The sequence below is a fragment of the Anastrepha ludens genome, chromosome 3, assembly GCF_028408465.1.
Source record: "Anastrepha ludens isolate Willacy chromosome 3, idAnaLude1.1, whole genome shotgun sequence".
NCBI lineage: Eukaryota > Metazoa > Arthropoda > Insecta > Diptera > Tephritidae > Anastrepha > Anastrepha ludens.
This window is the reverse complement of record NC_071499.1, coordinates 67134814-67155696: the sequence shown is the minus strand read 5'-3', so window position 1 is coordinate 67155696 and position 20883 is coordinate 67134814. Positions and strand designations below refer to the sequence as shown.

Here is a 20883-nt window from a genome sequence, read left to right as displayed (position 1 = left end):
TGACATGGTGGTTGAATGTGGAAGAGGAGGTGAATAAACCCACCAGTGCCTTATACGCATAAAGGATGTTAAACGCACTAAGCAGGGCTATCTGGTAGCACTTGGGGCAAAGACAAAGAAATATTGCTGGCGACATTTAAAGCAACTGGCCAGCCAGTACTGAATTATGCTGCGCCCGCCTAGCCGCCTGGCTCTAGTGATCGGCAGTGGGCTACAACCACAGGATGTCTCCAGAAGTCCCGCCTACAACCCCTTCACAACGAGGCTTCCATGTTCCCGGTCAAGGACAACAGCAAAACGCTCAGCAAGCAATTTCTGGTTGGGAGTTTCCGTAGTAATCATCCCTGTTGTTGTTGTTGTTATTGTTGTTGTAGGAGCCTATACATTACCCTTACAGTTTTTGGCCGGATATAAATCCGGGTCGTTTCGGTAACGTAGAACCGACTATCGTGGAAAAGTGGAATCATCGCTGTAGACATTTGCTGGAACGACGAAATCCAGGACCAATCACAACTGCAACTACTGGACCGCACAGTATAAATGCAGACACTAAACGACATTCATCGGCAGACTCTTACCGCCTTCCTGAACTATTGACACCCGAATGCTGTTATTGAATTCCAACCACCACCTATTGCAGACAAAGAGTTTTAGCTGCCTCGGGACAGCCACGTAACTTTAGCTTATTTACGGTCTGGATATTGTAGTCGGTTAAACTCCTACTTATTTAGAATCGACCCCGACATAATTCCTTTAAACGCAGTTTTACAATGACAGAAGTATTATGGACTGATATATTTGCTTATAGCTCGAATTTTTAACAGCTGAAAAACCACAGCAGCGTCTTTAATGACGAACACGTTCCCACGACAGTCGGTTATGCGTTACCGGAACAACCCGGATTTGTATCCGGTCAACGGCTGTCACTCCAGCAGCATTCCCCAAAAAATTCTGGGGGATGTTTACGCTGTCAAAAGAACAACATGGCGTACTATTTACTGGATGCCTGAGCGAATAACCGGTCAGACATGCTCGCCATCAGCCAATGTGTCATACGTCTACTACTTTATAAGTAATCTTAAAACTAAAATGTATTCACAAAAACCAACAACACTACTTCAACATGTGGAGTGCTGCCACGGCTCTCCGTCATTTCCCTCCATGTGTTCTGATGAACTATGGTTAGTCGTTAACGAGAACAGGATTGCAGGTGTCGCTTGTCTTCATGTCTATCTATCGTTGCACCAGTGCTACATCAACTGCGGTAAGGATCCTTCTGTCCCTATGTAGAAGGAATACAACTTGCATTTAATGAAACTGGGAGTATTACTGGGATACTTGCCTTCGACCATTTGCTCGCTTTTAAAATAAAAATATTACAATATATAATATGTATAAAAGGGCAGGCGGATAAGTGTCTGAACTATTAAAAGAAAAACAATCTCACGAGAAAATTTTATATTCCAACGTAGTTGTTGTTGTAGCTTACTACAATGTAGTCTTCCTCTAGCGCGATATAACTTGTTTGACGTTGTCCCAACGTTTTTATGGCTTCCGAGAAATAGTTTTTTTTGTTGAACTCTCCAAACTATGCCTCAGTTTACCACTTAAGATTTCATTTGCCGAAAATCTCATATAACCCCGACATTTTTGCATGTTTCTTTAATATATGGTATGTTAACAATTGCTTCGGTCCAAATTTGGTTTATACACCGGGTGAGGAAGTTATTCACAGTGTAACTCATTTAGTTTGGCCCTTGCATCAAAGTTTCGATTCCTTTACGTTTTTAGTCCACTGTGAGCTTGCGGATAACTCCTTCATACCCAATGTTTGTTGCCACGTACTACTTATCATCTTCCACACGCTCACCTGAAATCGTTAATAAGTCAGCTATTTTCTCTTCGATCTTCATAAGAATATCCTGTCCCTTTTTAACAGTGGTCAGTAAAGAGACTTTTTAGGCTGTCCTCGTATATTAAGTTTCATTAGTAAGCTGTTACAGCAACAGCATGTTCCTTCAAGTGGTCAATTAAGAGACTTTTTAGGCTGCCCTCGTATATTAGGTTTCATTGCTAGCGCGTACGCTGAGGCAACCAAAGAGTTTCGTAAGTTTAGATTCAAAGTAATCGGGTAATCCATATATTCTTTTTACCAACCAATTGTGGGTTTCTTAATCAATTATATAATTAAGAGCTGTGTTTCCAAATTATTGGCTTCATTTCATAAATCATCATTCCTTATTCCGTAATTTCTCGATTGATGCATAAGTATAACGGAAATATACGTCATATTTATTTTTAAATGAAGAATTTCTTCTTTTGTTCGGCATATTAAACTTACTGAAAAGTCTTTGACCGGCAACCTCCTGACTTTCCGCCTTTTAAACGCGACACACGCATTGTGTATACAACGCCTCCTCTTCACCTTCTTCTGATGCAAATTAGCGAAGTGCTTTAATTCAAAAGTAAGATAAAAAACAACAAGAAAATTCTGTATAATAAATTGATTGGGCCTTTTTTTGTTTTTATTTAATTTTTTTTTTTTTTTGAAGTTAAATTATTATGAAAAAAATCGAATTTTCCTGACCCTGAAAACGGACAAGCCACAAAAAGAAACAAAATCAGACGTCTGCCTTTCTACCTGCAATTTGTCTAACTCACTTCCCCACTGGTGGGCACCCGAATACGAATTTTGTACCACAAGCAAGAAGCCGACAAACCAACCAAACAATCGACTAAACGACCCACCAACCCACCGACCGACCGACCCACTAACGAGCAACTAGCACAGCTGTATGAGATATACTATGTGCGGACACGACTAGTACGAGTATCCATGACCTTGAAATTTTCAACGATACAGTTAAAAGGAAAAACGATAAAAAGCATGAAAATGCATTGGCAAGAACCTTGCTCCCCAAAAGCAAAAGCGATAGAAACAAAAACAAAAGGAAGCTCCCAAACGAAGAGATAAATAACTTGACTCTCTTGCACACCTTGGTGCAACTCTATAATACTCTTGGTATGTGTTCTCGTCTTATATGTATGTATGTATGCATGTGTATCGTGTGCCTGAATACGCTCTCTTTATGTCTCTTCTGTTTCCATCAGTTCACAACATGTTGATGTTTGGATAATCTGCCAGCGTTAGAATCATTTCTCATGTAATCAAAGCAACGTCAATGAGCACAGAAATTACAGTTTTCCAGTATTTTTTTGACATCGGACCTCACGGAATTGGCGAATAAAATTACGTGTGTGATTGATAAGCGGCATACATATGTACTCGTATATACATATGTAATATATATTTATAGTATATAATTATGTTTTATTTATTAAACAGAAAATTATGCGAAAGTGCATACAGTAAAATAAACATAAAAATTTTCAGTTTATTTTACCAAAATATGTAAAAATAAGTGTGAACGGAAGTAGAGTGGCATTTACAAAAAGTGATGCTTTATAAAGTATGGCGTTTTCGAATTAAAAAAAAAAACATTAATTGAGTTAGTATCAGAAACTTCATTAAGCTTAAACTTAAAGTGTACCTCAAAATTTTGAACATATTACATACATATCTATATACATATGTATATAAATGCAGTTACGAGCGTTTTAATAGCAGTGCGTTTACCGTGCTTTGTATGGCGTTCATAATTTCCATACACGCGCGCGCTTGTCTACAAGGGAATACCCGTTTGTTCACACAATGTTTGACTGTAGTGTCTGTAGTATAATTGAAGTGTACATACAAATTGACAACTTTTATAAAAATATAGTTAATTGCTACACGTGCGCATTTTCTTCCATTTGAAAAATATCGTTCAAAATTCATGTGGAGAAAATGTGCAACACCTAAGCGAAAAAAAATGTCTCAAAACAACGCTAATTTTTAGCCACTTGAAACCTGCATATCCAGAATTTTCTAAAATTCTGACTAAAATGTTTACAATTTTGATGTAAATTTGCCAAATTTTGATAAGTTTTGTACAAAGTTTGAACTTGTGCATTATACGGGTTTTTGTTGCAGTATGAACTATATTTTTATGAAGAAAAAATACAAATAATTCAATAAATACAATACGTAGTCTACATTTGCTAATATGTGGTGTATACTCCATTTTGCCGCTGACTGTTTACCAAAAAGCTAAGAATGATGAGTAGAGTCGATTTGTCTGTATATCTCTCTGTCCGTCCGTTCATGCACAGGATAACTCAGATAAAAATTAATATATGTGTTTCACCGAAACCTAGTACACCCACTACTCGTTGTCCAAGATAGTTTTGGTATTGAAAATAGACGAAATCGGTTTAGAACCACGCCCACGCTATTTGTTTATGGAAATAAAGAAATATGTGACTTCTCTGTTATAAATGGAGCAAATTACACGTACTTTGTACAAAGGATGAACCCAAAAACAAAAATAAATATTACCCAGGAAATATGTTGAAACGGCTCTACTACGTCCTCTTTTGAATATCTCGAAAACTGCTTTGCTTAATGAAATTCGCCCAAACTTGGTGCACGTATTGCTACGCACCTCATTTGAATCGTAGTGTAGGGACTCAGGTTAAACTTAAAGTAATAGAAAAAGTTTATTTTTTTTTTAATATCTTAAGAATTTAAATTTTCTTGAAAGATAGGGACTCAGGTTAAACGTGGTTTTCTAAAAAGAGGAAAGCAAATATGTTTTTTGTCAATATTGGCAGTCATGAGTGCGTGACAATTTTCCGCCAGATGTCTTTCATGTTTTTGGTTCAAGCTTTTTGAATGACTTCTACATCCACAACACTTTTTTTTCATCCGATTAAGTAAAAGTTGTCAACTCAAGCAAAAACGTCCCCACGACCGTCGGTTCCATATTACGTTAGCGGAACAAACCAAATTTATATCAGGGCTGTCACTTCAGCAGCATTCCCCAAACATTTAGGAAATGTTTATGCTTTAGCAGTGGTTAATAAAATATGATTAACAGATTTTTAGTCAAAATCGTTCAAAAGTGTCAATCGGTGAGATAGTACAGAAACACCATCAATAGATTAGATTAGACTAGATTACATTTGTGGGGGGTTGGACAAGTCCAAGTACTCAGTCAGGGGACCATTGTACTACACCCGGATAGATTTCAGTAGAAAGAATAGGAAACATAAAATGTGGGTGGTAAGACGGAAAAATTCAAATTAAATTAAAGTTTGCTTACAACCGATTTCTTAGATTAGAATTGATTTTTGCTAAATTTAAGCACATATTTTTGATGGAATCATGGTTGTCACGAATTTCGGTTGGCATATGTTGCTCATCATTTATGTCATGGCGTTTTTTGAGCTCATATTGCAGTACTGAGCCCTATGATGTGACAAACAAGCATCACCGTAAACTCGATAATCTTCTCTTTCTCGATTCTCGATTAATCTTAGGTTGGTTAATATGGAAATGTTCACTCAACAAATGATTTTTTGGCAAATTTTCTATTTACGTATTTTTTTAAGTTAGGTCGTGCTGGGCTACCAAGAAAATAACTTATCTATTTATTGTTGTGAATATCTCCTGGTTTTGCATATGCTATGTATTCCATATGATGAGCTTAACTCGTCCATAATTTGCACAGTTGCTTAAAGGAACTTGTTTCATTTTGCTCTGAACTGTATATTTACGTGTTGTCAACGCTTAGTAAACAATGAGAAAAACAAAATAAAGCTTTCGTATTTTGCATGCCATATACCCGTACATACATAGGTACATACATAAGAATAAACAAAAATATAAATTTAGCATGCCCAGCTGAGACCGAAATTTAGCATAAAATCGAAGTGGTTGTAGATATCCAAAAAATAACAATTTTTTTTAGAACAACTATTGATGAACGAAAACTAGACCCTCCAACATTCCGCGTACTTGTGGAAATGTGACACATCCCAGTCAAACAATATATTTATTATGTATTTTATTAGTGGCCCTTTGTTCCCATATAGCAGCTAAATTAGGTATAGATAGTATAAAAAGAAATAGATTCTGGCAATTTATTTACAATTTCGATTATGCAGGTAAGCGAATTATCGATGGTGCAAAAATATTTTATGAAAAGGGCGACCTTTAATAGCATGTACGCAGCTACATATATACAGTAACAAGAAAAATAATAGAATCAGCTGATTATTACGATATTCATGATTATATCATTTATGATTGTTTTGTCAGATCGTTGAATATTTTCTGTGGTAGTATGATGCATTGATGTTGGTGTTGTAGCTGATTGTAAAGCACAGGGAAGTTTTCGGACAACATCGTCAATCTCGCCTAGCGGTAGAACCATGCTGTTTTGACGGGGTGGGTCGAGTCGGAGAGGGGTGTTAGATGAGTGAATTTATGGGGCTCGTGAATAGGTGGCTAGTGTCGTGCGCGGTACCTTAAAGTGTCGGTCATATGTTGAGTATGTCAGGGTCGATTCTGGGTAAGTAGGAGTGTAACCCACTACAATATCCAGAAAAAAATTGTGCAGAGTGTAACGCATTTCCGTGTGCCGATTACCAAAATACTGGCCTCCTTTAAATTATAGGAAAAAACCTGTGAGCATTCTCCTCGAATAAGTAAATTTGTTGGTATTCTCAAAGTTTGTCTCCTCAAGAACTTCATTGTTTTTTTTTTAATATTTTTTTATCATTTTTATTTAAATTGTTTTAATTGGGTTTTCTTCTTCACAGTATGTTTCTCTTCTCAACATCTTTTCTTCGATTTTCTTTTGAGTTCTATAATTTTCCTTTTAATTTTGCAAACGGCAAAAATCCAGTCGGGTTTAATACCGGCAAATAACTTCTTCGTTTTGCGTTTCAGTCCGAAGGTTTCTCGTTTTTTTCACAATTTGTAGAGTCGACCACTTCTGGCCTGAAGACCAAAAAAAAAAAAATAGAAAGGGGCGAAATATTAAGTTTCCCCGCTGTTCTCGCCAAACCTGTTTTACCAAGGGAATTTTTATTTGTTAGAATGTGTCTTCCCTGACTTAAGCTTCTGCAAGAAACTATGACGAATCGTAAAGATAACAAATGCGCTTATTTGAAAAAATTTAAATTACGAAAATATAAATGGGGCCGTTAAACCGGCTCAGCGATTTTGAAAAAATTAGCTGATTTACTGAGGCAACAGATGATGTTTACAATAGGGGTCGCCAAAACTTGAGATTGTGGTATTGTGTTGCACTACTGCCCATATTCTTTCGTTGCTGTCTGAACAACGACTGATATTGAACAAACCTCACTTTACACATTTTGTTTTCATTTCAATCGCCTTTCTCTCTGTCAAATCCCCTATGACATTAAAGTCAAAGTAACTCTCACAATTTTGCTTCAGATGACCAAATCTTGTAATATATCTGCCTTGACTTGAATGTGTACGAGTCTTATGAGAGCGCCAAGATGAGACTGAAAATAAGCAAGACTTGTAAACAGAAATTAAAAGTGAGGTTAGGTTAATGTGAACAAGATATGCAGATAATAGGAAAGATAATAGCAAAAAAAGTTATTTTGTAAACAAACGAAACCTAGAATTGCGCCCACGGTGGAGAGAATAGAGAACATGGCGACCTTAGCAAATCGCTATCCCGCTCTCACTGAATTTGACAGCTGTTAAGCTGTCGTAAAATGAGGGCATTTTTTATTAATTTTATTGTTCTATTGTTTTTTATTTTTATGGTTATGTAGAAGTGAATTTATTGAACTACGCCGTTTTCTTGCTTGTTTGCTACGTTTTACGTCACAATCAGAAATATTCTCATCGATGTCGTAATGTTGTAATTCGTCATTCTTGAATTGCATCAGCTCAACATCTGATTTTGTCAAATTCTTTGAGAACCGAGTGGCGGTGCGCGAAATGCGCAACCGTCTGTATTCGCTGAACTATACATTTTCTGATATTTCTAGAGCAGAGAAATAGTTCTAGCAAAGCTCTCTTAACTGAAAGAAAACATAACAACTATAGAATTAAGGTTCCAACGGAGTTGATCTGAAACAATTAGAGCGTTCGTGTGAGCACCCTGTATTAACTCATATGCTATTGCAAGCAGAATCACTGCAAACATATCGTTCATAGTTGATATTATAAATTTATGTGTGAAAAAACACATCACAACCCTTTTACGAGATTGCAACTGTTCTAATGCAATTGCAAATTATAATATAAAAAACAATTACAACAAACAGCACGACTTGTGAACTCCCTAATTGTTTCAGAAACTTTAGTCCGATGTTTTATTTTTTCACATCAGCGTATTTTTTGTTTTTTGTTTGTGTTTTTTGTTTTTTGAATATACTCATATACAATATATTTGTTCTTACATACATATATGTATACGTATTTGACACACACACACAATGTATGAGCAAACTTATTGAAAGCTTTTCCCTTTGTCACTGTATAGGCACAATAACAAAATATTTAGGCAATAAGTAATAATCCCAACAACACCATTTGAGCAACCAAGTTCAAGCATAAATTGCAACAACAACAACACCCTGTGGTCTGTTTAAACTTTTCTGAACGGTTCGTGTAAATGTATGCGTTCAAAGGGAGGCTCAACGTATTCAGACACATTACGTGCCTAATACATAGGTAATGACTTAATACATGCATATGTATGCATGCATGGATATTCCCATCCATATAACAATGTGCATGTGTGATGAGAGACACCAAAAGCGTATCAGTGCTGGTTGGTTGTAGTTAGTTGCGTCCATCGCCAAGTCGGACCGTACACGTAGCGCATTGGAGAGGCGACAGCAGCAGCAGAAACAACGGCGAATTCCGCCATCGTCAACCATCGCTATTCACGAGATACTCAAAGTAAGAAGTGAATTTAATTACAGAGCAAACTGAAAGTGAAAATTGCTACAATCGAAGTATTAAAATCGAATTAAAAATATACTTAGAATTTTTGAAATTGAAATTACTGAATTAAAATAAATCGCTGACCGAGAGATAAGAATATCAAAAAGAGTGACATTGTGATTAGCAAACGTATTCGATAATTATACTTGGTGCTTTGTTGCCGGACTACCTCTAAATTTTGCATATAATTTATTGGCAATTCGGTAGAGAATATATATGTATACATATACATATATACATATATATATTTTTCATAAAACTAAAGTATTTTCTGGAAAATCGAAACATACTGTTAACCATTTTAAGTAAAATCGAAAACTGCAGTTATTGTTGCGTAGATTTGCAATTTAACTCAACACTTTTGTTTTTTGTTTCATCAACTTGGTTTCTCATACATATGTAAATACTACATACATACGTATTTGAATATATTTATTATTCTAAAAGATTTTCATAGATTGTTGTGTTATCAAGAAAGTGAATAGTTTCATTAACTCTACTTTTTTGCTACTCCTGTTGTGTTTTTGTAAAATTATTACAAAATTACAATAATTTTCATAAATTATTCGCAATACAAAAAGCAACAATTTATTCACCTGTGTCGCCATCACTTCTCTTACTTCCATATTAACATTGTGTGTGTGTGCGCGTGTGTGCGACATGTACGTGCATAAGTAAGTATGGATGTGTAGGTGTGCGTTTACGCTCCAAACACATATATTTCATATATGTATATAATATCATCTGTGAACGTGTTGGCACGAATAAAAAGCTGACAATGTTTGTAAACAAGATCTTTGCAATTTTCTCTTATTCTCTCTCATACTCAAAATCTTGGCATCGATGCGCTCAATTTTGTGTGTTGACGTGACACTACCGTTTTGAAAATGCAACACATATGCAAATATAATGAAAGCACTCATAAGTACATAATTAAATATAAAATAAAAAACACAGAAAATGGGCTTTTAAATTTTCGCAAAATATGGCCATATTTAACAAAATTATAATGCTTGATTTTTAATAAAAAAAATGTAAAGGGTTCATTAAAAATTATGTATTGTAAATTATGCACCAATTTAAAAGAAGAAGTTAATGGGTGCAGCAAAGTTATATTCGCGTACTTTTCGAGTTCTTGTAGTTTGAAAGCATTTCGCTTAAAAATTTCGAGACAACTTGCTCATTTCATGAACAGTGTGCAGCAACGTTTTATTCGCGTACTTTTCCAGTCATTGCAGTTTGAGAGAATTTCGCTTTAAAATTTCGAGACAACTTGCCCATTTCATGAACAGCTGATTGGTTTGTTGATTAAATTTAAAAATGATTTGTCAAAAATGAAACGACATACATTTTGCATATTTAATTATTATTATTATTTAAAAAAAAATTTTTTTTTTATTTATTTTTTTATTATTACTTCTTGATTTTATTCTTTTTTATTTTTATTATTATTTTTTTTTAATTATTATTTTTTGATTTATTCTTTTTTATAATTTTTATTTAATTTTTTTTTATTACAATTTTTTGGTTTTATTATTTTGATTTTTTGTTTTATTATTTTTATTATTATTTTTTTAATATTTGTTTTTTATTACTTTTTAATATTTTTTCATTACCTTTTATTATTATTTTTTTAATATTTGTTTTTTATTACTTTTTAATATTTTTTCATTACCTTTTATTATTATTTTTATTCATTTTTAATATTTTTTTTATTACTTTTTATTATTTTTTTATTATTAGTTTTTATTTTTCTTTTATTATTATTTTTATTTTATTCTTTTTTATTATTATATTTAATTATTATTTTTATATTTTTTTAACTATTATTTTTTTGTTTTATTCTTTTTTATTACTAATTTATTTTCAAACTACAGTGCACTCGCGGTAACTCGAATAGCCGCTAAGTCGAACGACGTGCTAACTCGAACACATTTTTTCCCCTATTGACTTCTTTGTAACTCGAACAATAAAAAAGCGCTATAACTCGAACAAAAAAACAAATTTATTTGTACACACATTCTTTTCAAACATGTATATTTTGTACATAGATACATATGTAATAGTATATGTATATAAATTATATGTATACTAGTGTATTGTCCATATGAATATTTCGGCGTTAATATCCCGTTAGTTTTCTGGGAACAACATCTTGCATTGACCAAATTGCTTTAAATTTGTCATTTGTAGTATATCAGTGCACGTGAGTAATGGATCGTAAAAGGTTGAAGTGTTTAACATTAAAAGAGAGGGCTGAAGTCCTTAACAAAATTAAACGTGGACGTAGTGTTACTTCTCTAGCGAAGGAATATGGGGTAGCCAAGTCCACCATAAGTCTTATAAAAAAGAAAGATAAGGCAATTTATGGCTTGCACTAACGCTACCGGCAACCATAAGCTTAAACTTCTCGTTATTGACAAAGCAAGAAATCCTCGAGTTTTCAAAAATTTTAACTGTCCGGTGGAGTACAAAAATTCCAAATCAGCCTGGATGACTTCGGCGATTTTCAAAGACTGGTTTCATAATTCGTTCGTGCCGCAGGTAAAATCCAGATTAATTAAAATAATTGTTTTAACCAAGTTAAATGACTTTAATATTTAGGTAAGAAAAAATTTGAAAGATGGGGACTACCTGAGAAGGCTCTTCTTCTAATTGATAATGCCCCATCACATCCCAAAGAAATCGAATTAAAGTCCGAGGATGGTTTAATTTTAACTATGTTTATGCCGCCGAATGTGACACCATTGATCCAGCCAATGGACCAAAATGTAATTCGTATAACGAAACTATACTACAGAAATTTTCTACTGGCTTCCATTTTCAACAATCGATCGAAAAATCGATATCGATGACTGTTTTTTTAACATAGCACACTCAATTGATAAGTCGAACAAATTCGATAAATCGAACAGCGCCTGTTTTAATTAGTTCGAGTTATCGCGAGTGCACTGTATTTTTATTTTATTTTATTCTTTTTTACTATTATTTTTTTTAATTATTTAATTTTTTTGTTTTTTTATTAAATTTATTATTTTTTTTTACTATTTTTTATTATTTTTTTAATATTTGTTTTTATTACTTTTTATTATTTGTTTTTTATTACTTTTTATTATTATTATTTTTTTTTCTTTTATTGTATTTTTTATTATTATTTTTTTTTCTTTTATTGTATTTTTTATTATTATTTTTTATTACAAACACATATTTTTTTTGCACAATTATTTTTTTCCATTTTTTTATTATTATTATTTTTTATATTTTTATTATTATTCCCTATTTTTTCATTTTTTATTATTTTCAACTCCAAAATTCTCTAGGCAATTTCCTTATTTGTATGGACAGAAATCAGCTGTTTTTCTTGGTGGCAAATTATTGCAAGTAAAAATATTTCCGGAAGGAAATTGCAGCACTCCCTCAAATTTAAACTTCACTTAGCTCTCCCAATATCCTCTTCCTTCTCAATTGATATTTATCAGGCATGTAAACATAAAGATGTAGTCAGATAGAGCAAATAAAGTAATTTTTTAAACACTGTTTTCTTTGGCTCGGGGAACACCGTGCATTTTGCATCAAACTCGAAGCTCTCTCACGGCCACCTAAAATTATCCGACCCAACAGACGTAAAATATGGTCTTGCCATATACAAAAATCATTGAAGATCTTATCATAAGGCAGACGACAGCAAAGCAAATATCGTTATTGATGTTGTTGTTGTAGCAGTTTACCAAGCCTTGCGAGGCCGGTCATCATCGTCATTCTTATCTAACGGTTGGCCCAAGGCACATGCTGCTTCGACTGGGCGGGCCCAAAGAAGAGAGTGGTATTAAATGAGTAGATCGTGATCTAGCGTGTCTACGGTTTTGAAGCTCCCATAATGTTTCCATTAACGTTACAGCTTTTCTTACAAAATTTATATGGTCTTCTCTACAACATATGGAATTTTTTGCATATTCGTTTACCGTTCCTTAATATGTTTTCGTATTTCCTTGGGTTATCTCGCTCAGTGTCTCGATCGATTCTCACATGAACGCTCCGAAACATTTTTATGGGTCAAAAATTAAAAATCAACAGCATAATTGATCAAAAGCTTTGGCTAAAATTTTCAGAGTTTTGCATAAGTGCACCATATCATTTATTTTTGTGAACAATTTTCATTATTTCATAGATGACAGTTAAAAATCAACTGTGTCGCGATAAGATCTCCACGTTTCCCTACCGGCAAATAACTTTAATGCTGGTAACACTGATTATATACGTATATAATTGGCGCTACACCTTTTATTGGGTGTTTGGCCAAGCTTCTCCTCCTATTAGTACGCACACCACAGAGCTCTTTCATGGCAGAAATATACTCGGAAGTTTGTCATTGCCTGCCGAGGAGCGACCGCTATTTTTTCTATTAATAGGTGTTTCATGCATTGAGATTCGAACCTGCGTACCTCCGAATGGTAGTCACGCACCAACACATTCACATAAGGCGGCCGCTACCACTGATTAGCGTATCTTAATATTAAGCCTATTATATTTTATAGAAAAAAAGGAACTAGAAGAAAAAAAATAGAAAAGTCAGCGTCAAAAGAAAGTGTACACCACATATTGATAATTTCTGACTATGTATAATTCTTAACTTTGTAATTTCAATTGTTTTTTATAAAAATATCGTCCATACTACAATAAAAACCGTATAAAGCAAAGTTTCCAATTTTATAATATATAAAATTTGTAAAAATCGGCAAACTTTCATCATCCTTTTTACTCAGTATTTTGAGAAAAATGTTGGGTATGCAGATTTATAGAGCATTGAGTATGATAGAGTGCAAGTTTCAAGTATTTTAAAATTCACACTGATTTTTGAAAATTTTTTTAGTCGCGGTGTTGTGCATTTTCTCTAGTTAATGCCTACTCCACATTTTTTCTATATGGAGGAAAACACCCAACACCGGCAGCAGAAAAAATGGTCAAAAAACAACCCAAAATGCAATGGCTTATAAAACCGCATACCCGAAATTTTTCTAAAAATTCTGAGTAAAAAATACGGCAAAAGTAGAAAGTTTGCAGATTTTGTGCCTTCCGGCGAACGGTACGACACGTATGTGGCGTTTTCGATTCAAAAACAAAAAATCTATTGTATTTAGCTGTCAGTCAAATTCGTTGCCGCGACTGACTCTATATTAAATGGGAGCGCCCAAACAGATGCAGTGCGCTGCGGTTAAAAACTATACCGCAGCAAGTACAATTTACCGCAGAGTTATGAGAATTACAAAAAAAGTTTTCACATTTGCTATGTGACTGCCACGATTGTCGAAGCAATTGACGAAAAATAAATTATGTACGTTCAAACATTAAGTTCATTGCGTTTTATTCATTGATAAAATATTGTACCTCCACCTGCATGCAAAATAATGGAAGAGCGGCGAATTACCAAGTTTTGTCTATTTTTTTTTTTTATTGTATTGTGAATTCTACAGCAAAAACTATATAACTCAAAGCTCCAAACTGTGTAGGAAATTCTCAAAAATTAAAAAAAAAAAATGATCAAAATGTTCTACTTCTTCATCAGAGTCTTCAATAATTTCAAAGTATTCCGATTTATAGCCCATTCAATTGTTGTATAATAAAGTGTAAGTTTGAAGCCGCTCAAAAATCTTATTAATTTTGACAACTTCTTTTGCGCTTACGATGGCGAGAATTTTCTTCCACATTAAGCGCATATTCAGCAGTCTTTAAAGCAAAATTATTTAGGCGGAGGTTTGCCAATGCCTGCCGAAGGGCGAATAACTTTTTCTATAGTTTTGCTCTTTAATGCACGGATATTCGAACCTACGCACCCCATTCGACTACAGCGACCGCCGGGAGACTTTTAGCTTGCTTGCTTAGATGGCACTACAACCGTATGTCGGTTTGGCAGAATCTAAAACATTGTGTTGTTGTTGTTGTAGCAACATAAACATTCCCCATACTTACATAAGGGAAATGCTGCTGGAGTGACAGTCCTTGGCCGGATATAAATCCGGGTCGTTTCGGTAACGTAGAACCGACTGTGGTGGATGATGCTGTCGTCCACCAGTGGGTTGCCTCTCGAAGGACTGCCGGAGCACTTCCGTACAACCTCAAGACGTGGCCAAGTCAGCGCAGCCGCTGTATTTTATTACATCAATAATCGAAAAAATTAAAGACATATTTGCATCTAATAATATCGCCATATATTTTTAGCATAGCATAAAAAAACTCGTGGTTATTTCCGCATACTTTTCCAATTTTTTTTTTTTTTTTTTTTTATTATTACAGGGTTTGATTGAAAAGTAATGTATGACACTGTCGAAGTAAATATAAGGTTGTCAAAAAAAGTCTTGCGGTATTTTTATTGAATTTTCAATTGTTCATAAAATTGGTTATAATAATGCGATTTAAGTCAAATATGCGCCGTTTTGTTCGATGAAGAGTTCCCAACGAAATGCCAACTTCATAATGCTCCTCTTATAGAAGCTCGCTTCCCTATTGTCAAAAAACTCGGAGAGCCAATTTTCACAGGACTCTCTTGTGGACAACTTCCGACTACCAAGCTCGTTCGCCATGGACAGAAATAGGTGGTAATCACTTGGTGCGAGATCCGGACTATACGGTGGATGCAAAAGAACCTCCCATCCGAGCTCCCGGAGCTTCTGGCGCGTCACCAAAGATGTGTGTGGCCTGGCGTTGTCCTGATGGAAGACAATTCGGCCTCTGTTGATCAAAGATGGCCTCTTCTGCATGAGTGCTGCATTCAAGCGGTCCAGTTGTTGGCAGTACAGGTCCGAATTGAGCGTTTGGCCATAGGGGAGCAGCTCATAGTGGATGATTCCCTGCTAATCCCACCAAACACACAGAAGAACCTTCCTGGCCGTCAATCCAGGCTTGGCCACCGTCTGGGCAGCCTCACCGCTTTTCGACCACGACCGTTTGCGCTTCACGTTGTCGTAAGTGACCCACTTTTCATCGCCAGTCACCATCCGCTTCAAAAACGGGTCGATTTTGTTGCGATTCAGAAGCGATTCGCATGCATCCATTCGGGCAAAAATGTTTTTTTGCGTCAAGTCGTGTGGCACCCATACATCGAGCTTCTTTTTGAATCCAAGCTTCTTCAAATGGTTTATAACGGTTTGATGACTCATGCCCAGCTCTTGGCCGATGCTACGGCTGCTACTATGCCGGTCTCTTTCGATCAATTCAGCGATTTTATCGCAATTTTCGACGACAGGCCTTCCGGACCGTGGGCATCTTCGATCACCTCTGCACCAGAACCAAAACGTTGAAACCATCGTTGTGCGGTGGAAATGGAAACTGTATCGGGTCCATAAACTGCACAAATTTTATTGGCAGCATGAGATGCATTTTTGCCTTTATCGTAGTAGTACTGTAAAATATGCTCTTTATTTTGCTCCATGTTTGCGACGCTATAACTCACGAATGACTAAAAGCAAACAACAATTAATCAAACACGTGTTAGCACGTGAAAAGAGCTTTCCAAAAAGCTCTAGCGTGAACCGATGCGACGAATACAACTAGAACTACGCGCTTGCAAAGACAAGCTTGCGGAAATACCGCAAGACTTTTTTGACAACCTTATATGTTTATAGGAGCAGGATAGCATAAGAATTTCTTGTATATTTTGGAGAACACAAATAAATGTCTTTCTTTTTCTTCTTCTTTATTTACAGGTCGTTATGATTTTAAGTTTTAAATTTAGAATACACTACATCAGAGCAACATGATCAACAGCGCGAATACAGTGGACTTTAAAGTTATGAATCATGGTAATGTCTTACTACAGTCGGAAATGGTGCCATTGGAAAAATGCAAGCTAGTGCACACTGCGAAAATACCTCAAAGTGGTGGAGAAAGATTTACTACGTCATATGCAATACAAACTTCCCTTGTTGATCCCTACCCATACACCGCAGAGAAGAAACACGGAGCCGATATTCAAAGTGCCCAGACCAAAGAGATTCACATGCAGCCACAACGTGTCCATGTACAGCATCTACAAACTCACCCCAATTTGCAGAACAACCGTTGGAGTTCGCATACGTTTTACAATTTAAGTAAGGGAACGGATAGGTCTACACCAAAAGTGTGTACAACTAAAACAAACCACAACAATAACTTAATTAGCAAAGAAAGTGCCTTTAGTTTAAGCAGCAACAGCAACAGCAATAACAACAACAATAATAATACTAATATTAATAATAACATCAGCATCCCAAATACTTTCAAGAATATTGAAAGTAGCAAGGACTTGCCAATAGTCGGCAATGGACCTATTCGGTCAATTCGAGAGGTAGATGCTCATAGGGAGTTAAGTGATAGGCGTATGACGTCCGTTTATAGAACTGATTACCAAGAAAATGCCTTTCTCCGCATCGAGGATGTGCACAATTATGCTAAGTTGGATCGTTATAGCTATTCGAACGAGAGTAGCAATAGCAGTATGCATGAGGAGGAGAATGAGGATGAAGATGAAGATTTAGATGAGGATTTGGATGATAACAATGATGATGCCGCTACAAATTACGAGCGTTATTTAAGGAATAGCAAGCAAATTGCCGCAAGGAAGGGGAAATCTGTTGAGGAAGCACAGCTGAATATGGGTAATATGCGAGTCACTAGAATGGAAACGGAGGAGACTGAACATAATGTGGATGTTGAGACTGTGCACACAATGCAAAATGATGCTGGAGTGGCGGTGGCAAGCACACCCGATCATCATGCGCGCAGGCCAATGAATGCTTTTCTAATATTTTGTAAACGTCATAGAGCCATCGTTAAAGAAAGATACAAGTCATTGGAGAATAGGTAAGCGCAAAACGCAAATGGACGTCTATTTGATTTCGATACCTGAAAACATTTATCAGTCCTAATATAATTTGTTTTTTTTTTTTCTTCTCCCTTTTCAGAGCAATCACAAAAATACTGGGTGACTGGTGGGCTTCCTTAGATGCCAGTGATAAAAAATGCTTCACGAATTTGGCGCAGCAGGTATGATATGCGATAACTAGAGATTGTCGTGGGCAATACCTAAAAAGCTTTCCGTGTTTTTATTTCTTTTGTAGAATAAAGATGCATTTTTCAACGCGAATCCAAATTTTAAGTGGTACAAGCTGCCCGCTCCGCCACTTCGCACCCTAAACACTCGACCGGGCAATAATGAACGCCCTGTGGACCAAGATGATGACATCAAATCGATGATGGCAATGCAAAATAGCGGCACTATGCTACCCAAATACACAACCAAAAGCAACAATAGCTTCTTTAAACTAGCTGATGAAGCACAAATGGGCGAACTTAGTGCGTTAATTAATGGGGAAGGCAACAATGCGAACAGTAACATGAACCAGAGTGCATTGCAGCAAGCGCTGGGTGAAACATCGCAGTTTCTGAACGCCTATATGCCACCCAACTGTGAGGCAGACGGCGGTCAAGCGAGTAAAAATCGCTTGCTCAGTGAGAACAGCTTCTCCAGTAATGGCAGTGAAGATGATGTTTTACCTAAAAAATCATCACGAGCGTGTAAGGGGAAAATTTATCAAGAACTTATCAATTCGGGGCAGATTTCAGCTGTTTCGAAAAAAGTGAAAGCGCCCAAATCACAAAGTCATGCCATCGGTTTCACTCATCAAACTGTGAATCCGTCCCACAATTGTAATCAAATTTCGTTAGAGGGTTCCAACAATATTGCATCCATTTGTGCGACCTTACCCATATCTAAAAATAGCGTGAAAATACCTGAAACTTTCGCTGGGGAGTGTTCTCATACAAACAGTGATCTGTTAAGTTTTGATCTGGAAGAGAAAATTAAAGAACTGCCAGCTCTCAGCTTAGATCTATATTTGCAACGCAAACGTAATACGAAAAAGAAAAAGAAATTCACATCGAAGAAGCGGCATTCAAATAGCGCATCAAGCAGCAAAAATTTAGGGGTGGTAAATGTAACATCTACGGCACCAACAGCGACTACCAACAAGATGCGGGAAGCGCAATCACATCCGGCTGTGGGTAGTCAAAAAAGAAAAGCGCGAAAAGAGAGCATCACGAGACGTGACATTACCGCTATTGAGAACGAGATCGCGTCTGTTATTCCATTGGCTAAGAGTTTCAGTACCATAAATGGCTGTTATTATTTTAATGAGTCGGCAGGTTCGGCAATATCAAAATCTCTGCTATTGGGGGGAATGGCAAACTCCACGGTTGCAATGGCAGACAATCAGCGAACCAACGCAAGTTTTGGCAATTTAAGCAATGATAACATTTCGTCTACCTCAGACTTATTCATTCTGGCCGAGGTTGCTGCCAATCGCACCGAACTAACAAATTGAATTGCAATCGGTTATCATTGCACTATCATTAATACAACCATATAAGTACCAAAAAGAAATTGTATCGTAAACATGAATCTGTTGCATTGGTTCACATATGCTTAGTTTATAGAAGTAATGAAAAAATTGTTATTGTTTTCGAAAGTTATATTTAATACCATTAGTTTAAAGTCGGAAATAAAATTATAGTAATATTTTCACAAATCTTTATGTAAATAACTTTAATTTCAACGGTCAAGGCAGTCGTAGCGAGAGCATAAAATATTCAACATACATCTTTGAGAGTGCAAAGTGGCAGTATATAAATTCGGGCTATTCATTTAATGTAGAGCTAACTGGAGTGGGGCGATAGTCAGCTCTTTTCGCACTGGAAGCGAAACACTTTATTTTGTGCTTATACTTTGAGTCAAGGCCAAGTCCACTGCGAGTCAGGCTTTAATTTATTTAACTCAAGTAACCGAGTATCATCAATAAAATACTTATTTTCAATTTGTATACGAAATATACAGCCGTAGTGAAAAGTAATTACACAAATTCATTGAAGCTTTAATGCAAAATATACCGTTGTTGTCTTTGAATTTGCAGTAGGTATCTTTTCACAAGTACTTTAAATATTTTAACAACAACATTTATCAATACAGTTGTGTAACAACAACAAATAAATATTTTAACAACAACATTTATCAATACAGTTGTGTAACACCAACAAACAAAGGCTTTCTAGTAAACATTGTGAATACTTTTGTGTAAATACTTTTGACTATGGGTGTATTTTAACACCTTCAAAGCAAGCTCTTTTTACACAGAGCCATATATACATATGGTCATTAAAATCGGTAAACTGCCTTCATCTATGGATTTGTCGCGCAAAAAAATGTAAAGCTATTAAAGAATAAATTTCGCTTTTTTACCAATGGCATCACTGCTTCGTTGTGAATTTAAAAGGCCCGTTATATTAAGTTGCGTTATAAGTTACACAGATTCGATTATTTTCATAAAGTGTAATTTTACATGGCCACTAAAATATTGTAGGTACTTTGCAGATAACTTTTGCATTTTAATCAATCAAGGAGTTAGGATTAGTCAGAAGTTTAAAAAAATTGGATTTATTTTTGTATTTTCTTAAAGTATAATACCTTAAAAATATTCTGTGAAAGTTTGAAGTGAATCCGACAAATACTCTTCGACTTATTCAACAATTAACAGAAGGCGATCGGGTGCTCCGGAGCATTCGAGAGCAAGTAGCCAGCAGCCGAAAGGGACAGATAAGCGCGCTAACGATAACACTCGAGAAAGTAAAATGCTACGTAGGCAAAAGCAAATCGATATTTTGGAAGCTGCTGTGATGGCTGAAGAACTTTTATATGGCCCAGGAATAGATGACATAGTGTAAGTAATTAAATAATTCGTATAACTCTATATAAAGCTATAGCAAAACTTTAAATGCGTTTTTCTCACAACTATGTTTTTTGAACTGGTGATCACTGTAACTTAAAAACCGCTTGGTGAATTTTAATAAAATTTATACTGCTTTTGAAAAACATAAAAAACTCGTGCCTGATCGAAGGATTAATTTCGATTTCTTTTAAACAATTGACTGTCGTTTTTTTCCCCCCAAACACTGAAAAATATTTCCTGAGGCCGTCA

At 35.6% G+C, this 20883-nt stretch overlaps 1 protein-coding gene across 9 annotated transcripts in view; it reads left to right on the top strand.

The window, feature by feature from the left end:
* LOC128858152 (translation factor waclaw, mitochondrial-like) overlaps positions 1 to 19440 on the top strand; it is a 30468-nt gene extending 11028 nt beyond the window's left edge. For 2 of the 9 annotated variants that reach the window (XM_054094172.1, XM_054094167.1), the window contains exons 2-4: positions 16582 to 17716; positions 17818 to 17899; positions 17974 to 19440. In XM_054094172.1, coding sequence (XP_053950147.1) covers positions 16632 to 17716; positions 17818 to 17899; positions 17974 to 19236 — 2430 coding nt within the window. In that variant the 5' untranslated portion in view covers positions 16582 to 16631 and the 3' untranslated portion in view covers positions 19237 to 19440. Of the gene's footprint in view, positions 1 to 3170; positions 3317 to 8717; positions 8893 to 10093; positions 10181 to 16581; positions 17717 to 17817; positions 17900 to 17973 lie in introns of those variants that run through there. The other 7 variants (XM_054094170.1, XM_054094168.1, XM_054094171.1 and 4 more) reach the window with 7 other exon arrangements.
* The last annotated feature ends 1443 nt before the right edge of the window (positions 19441 to 20883 follow it).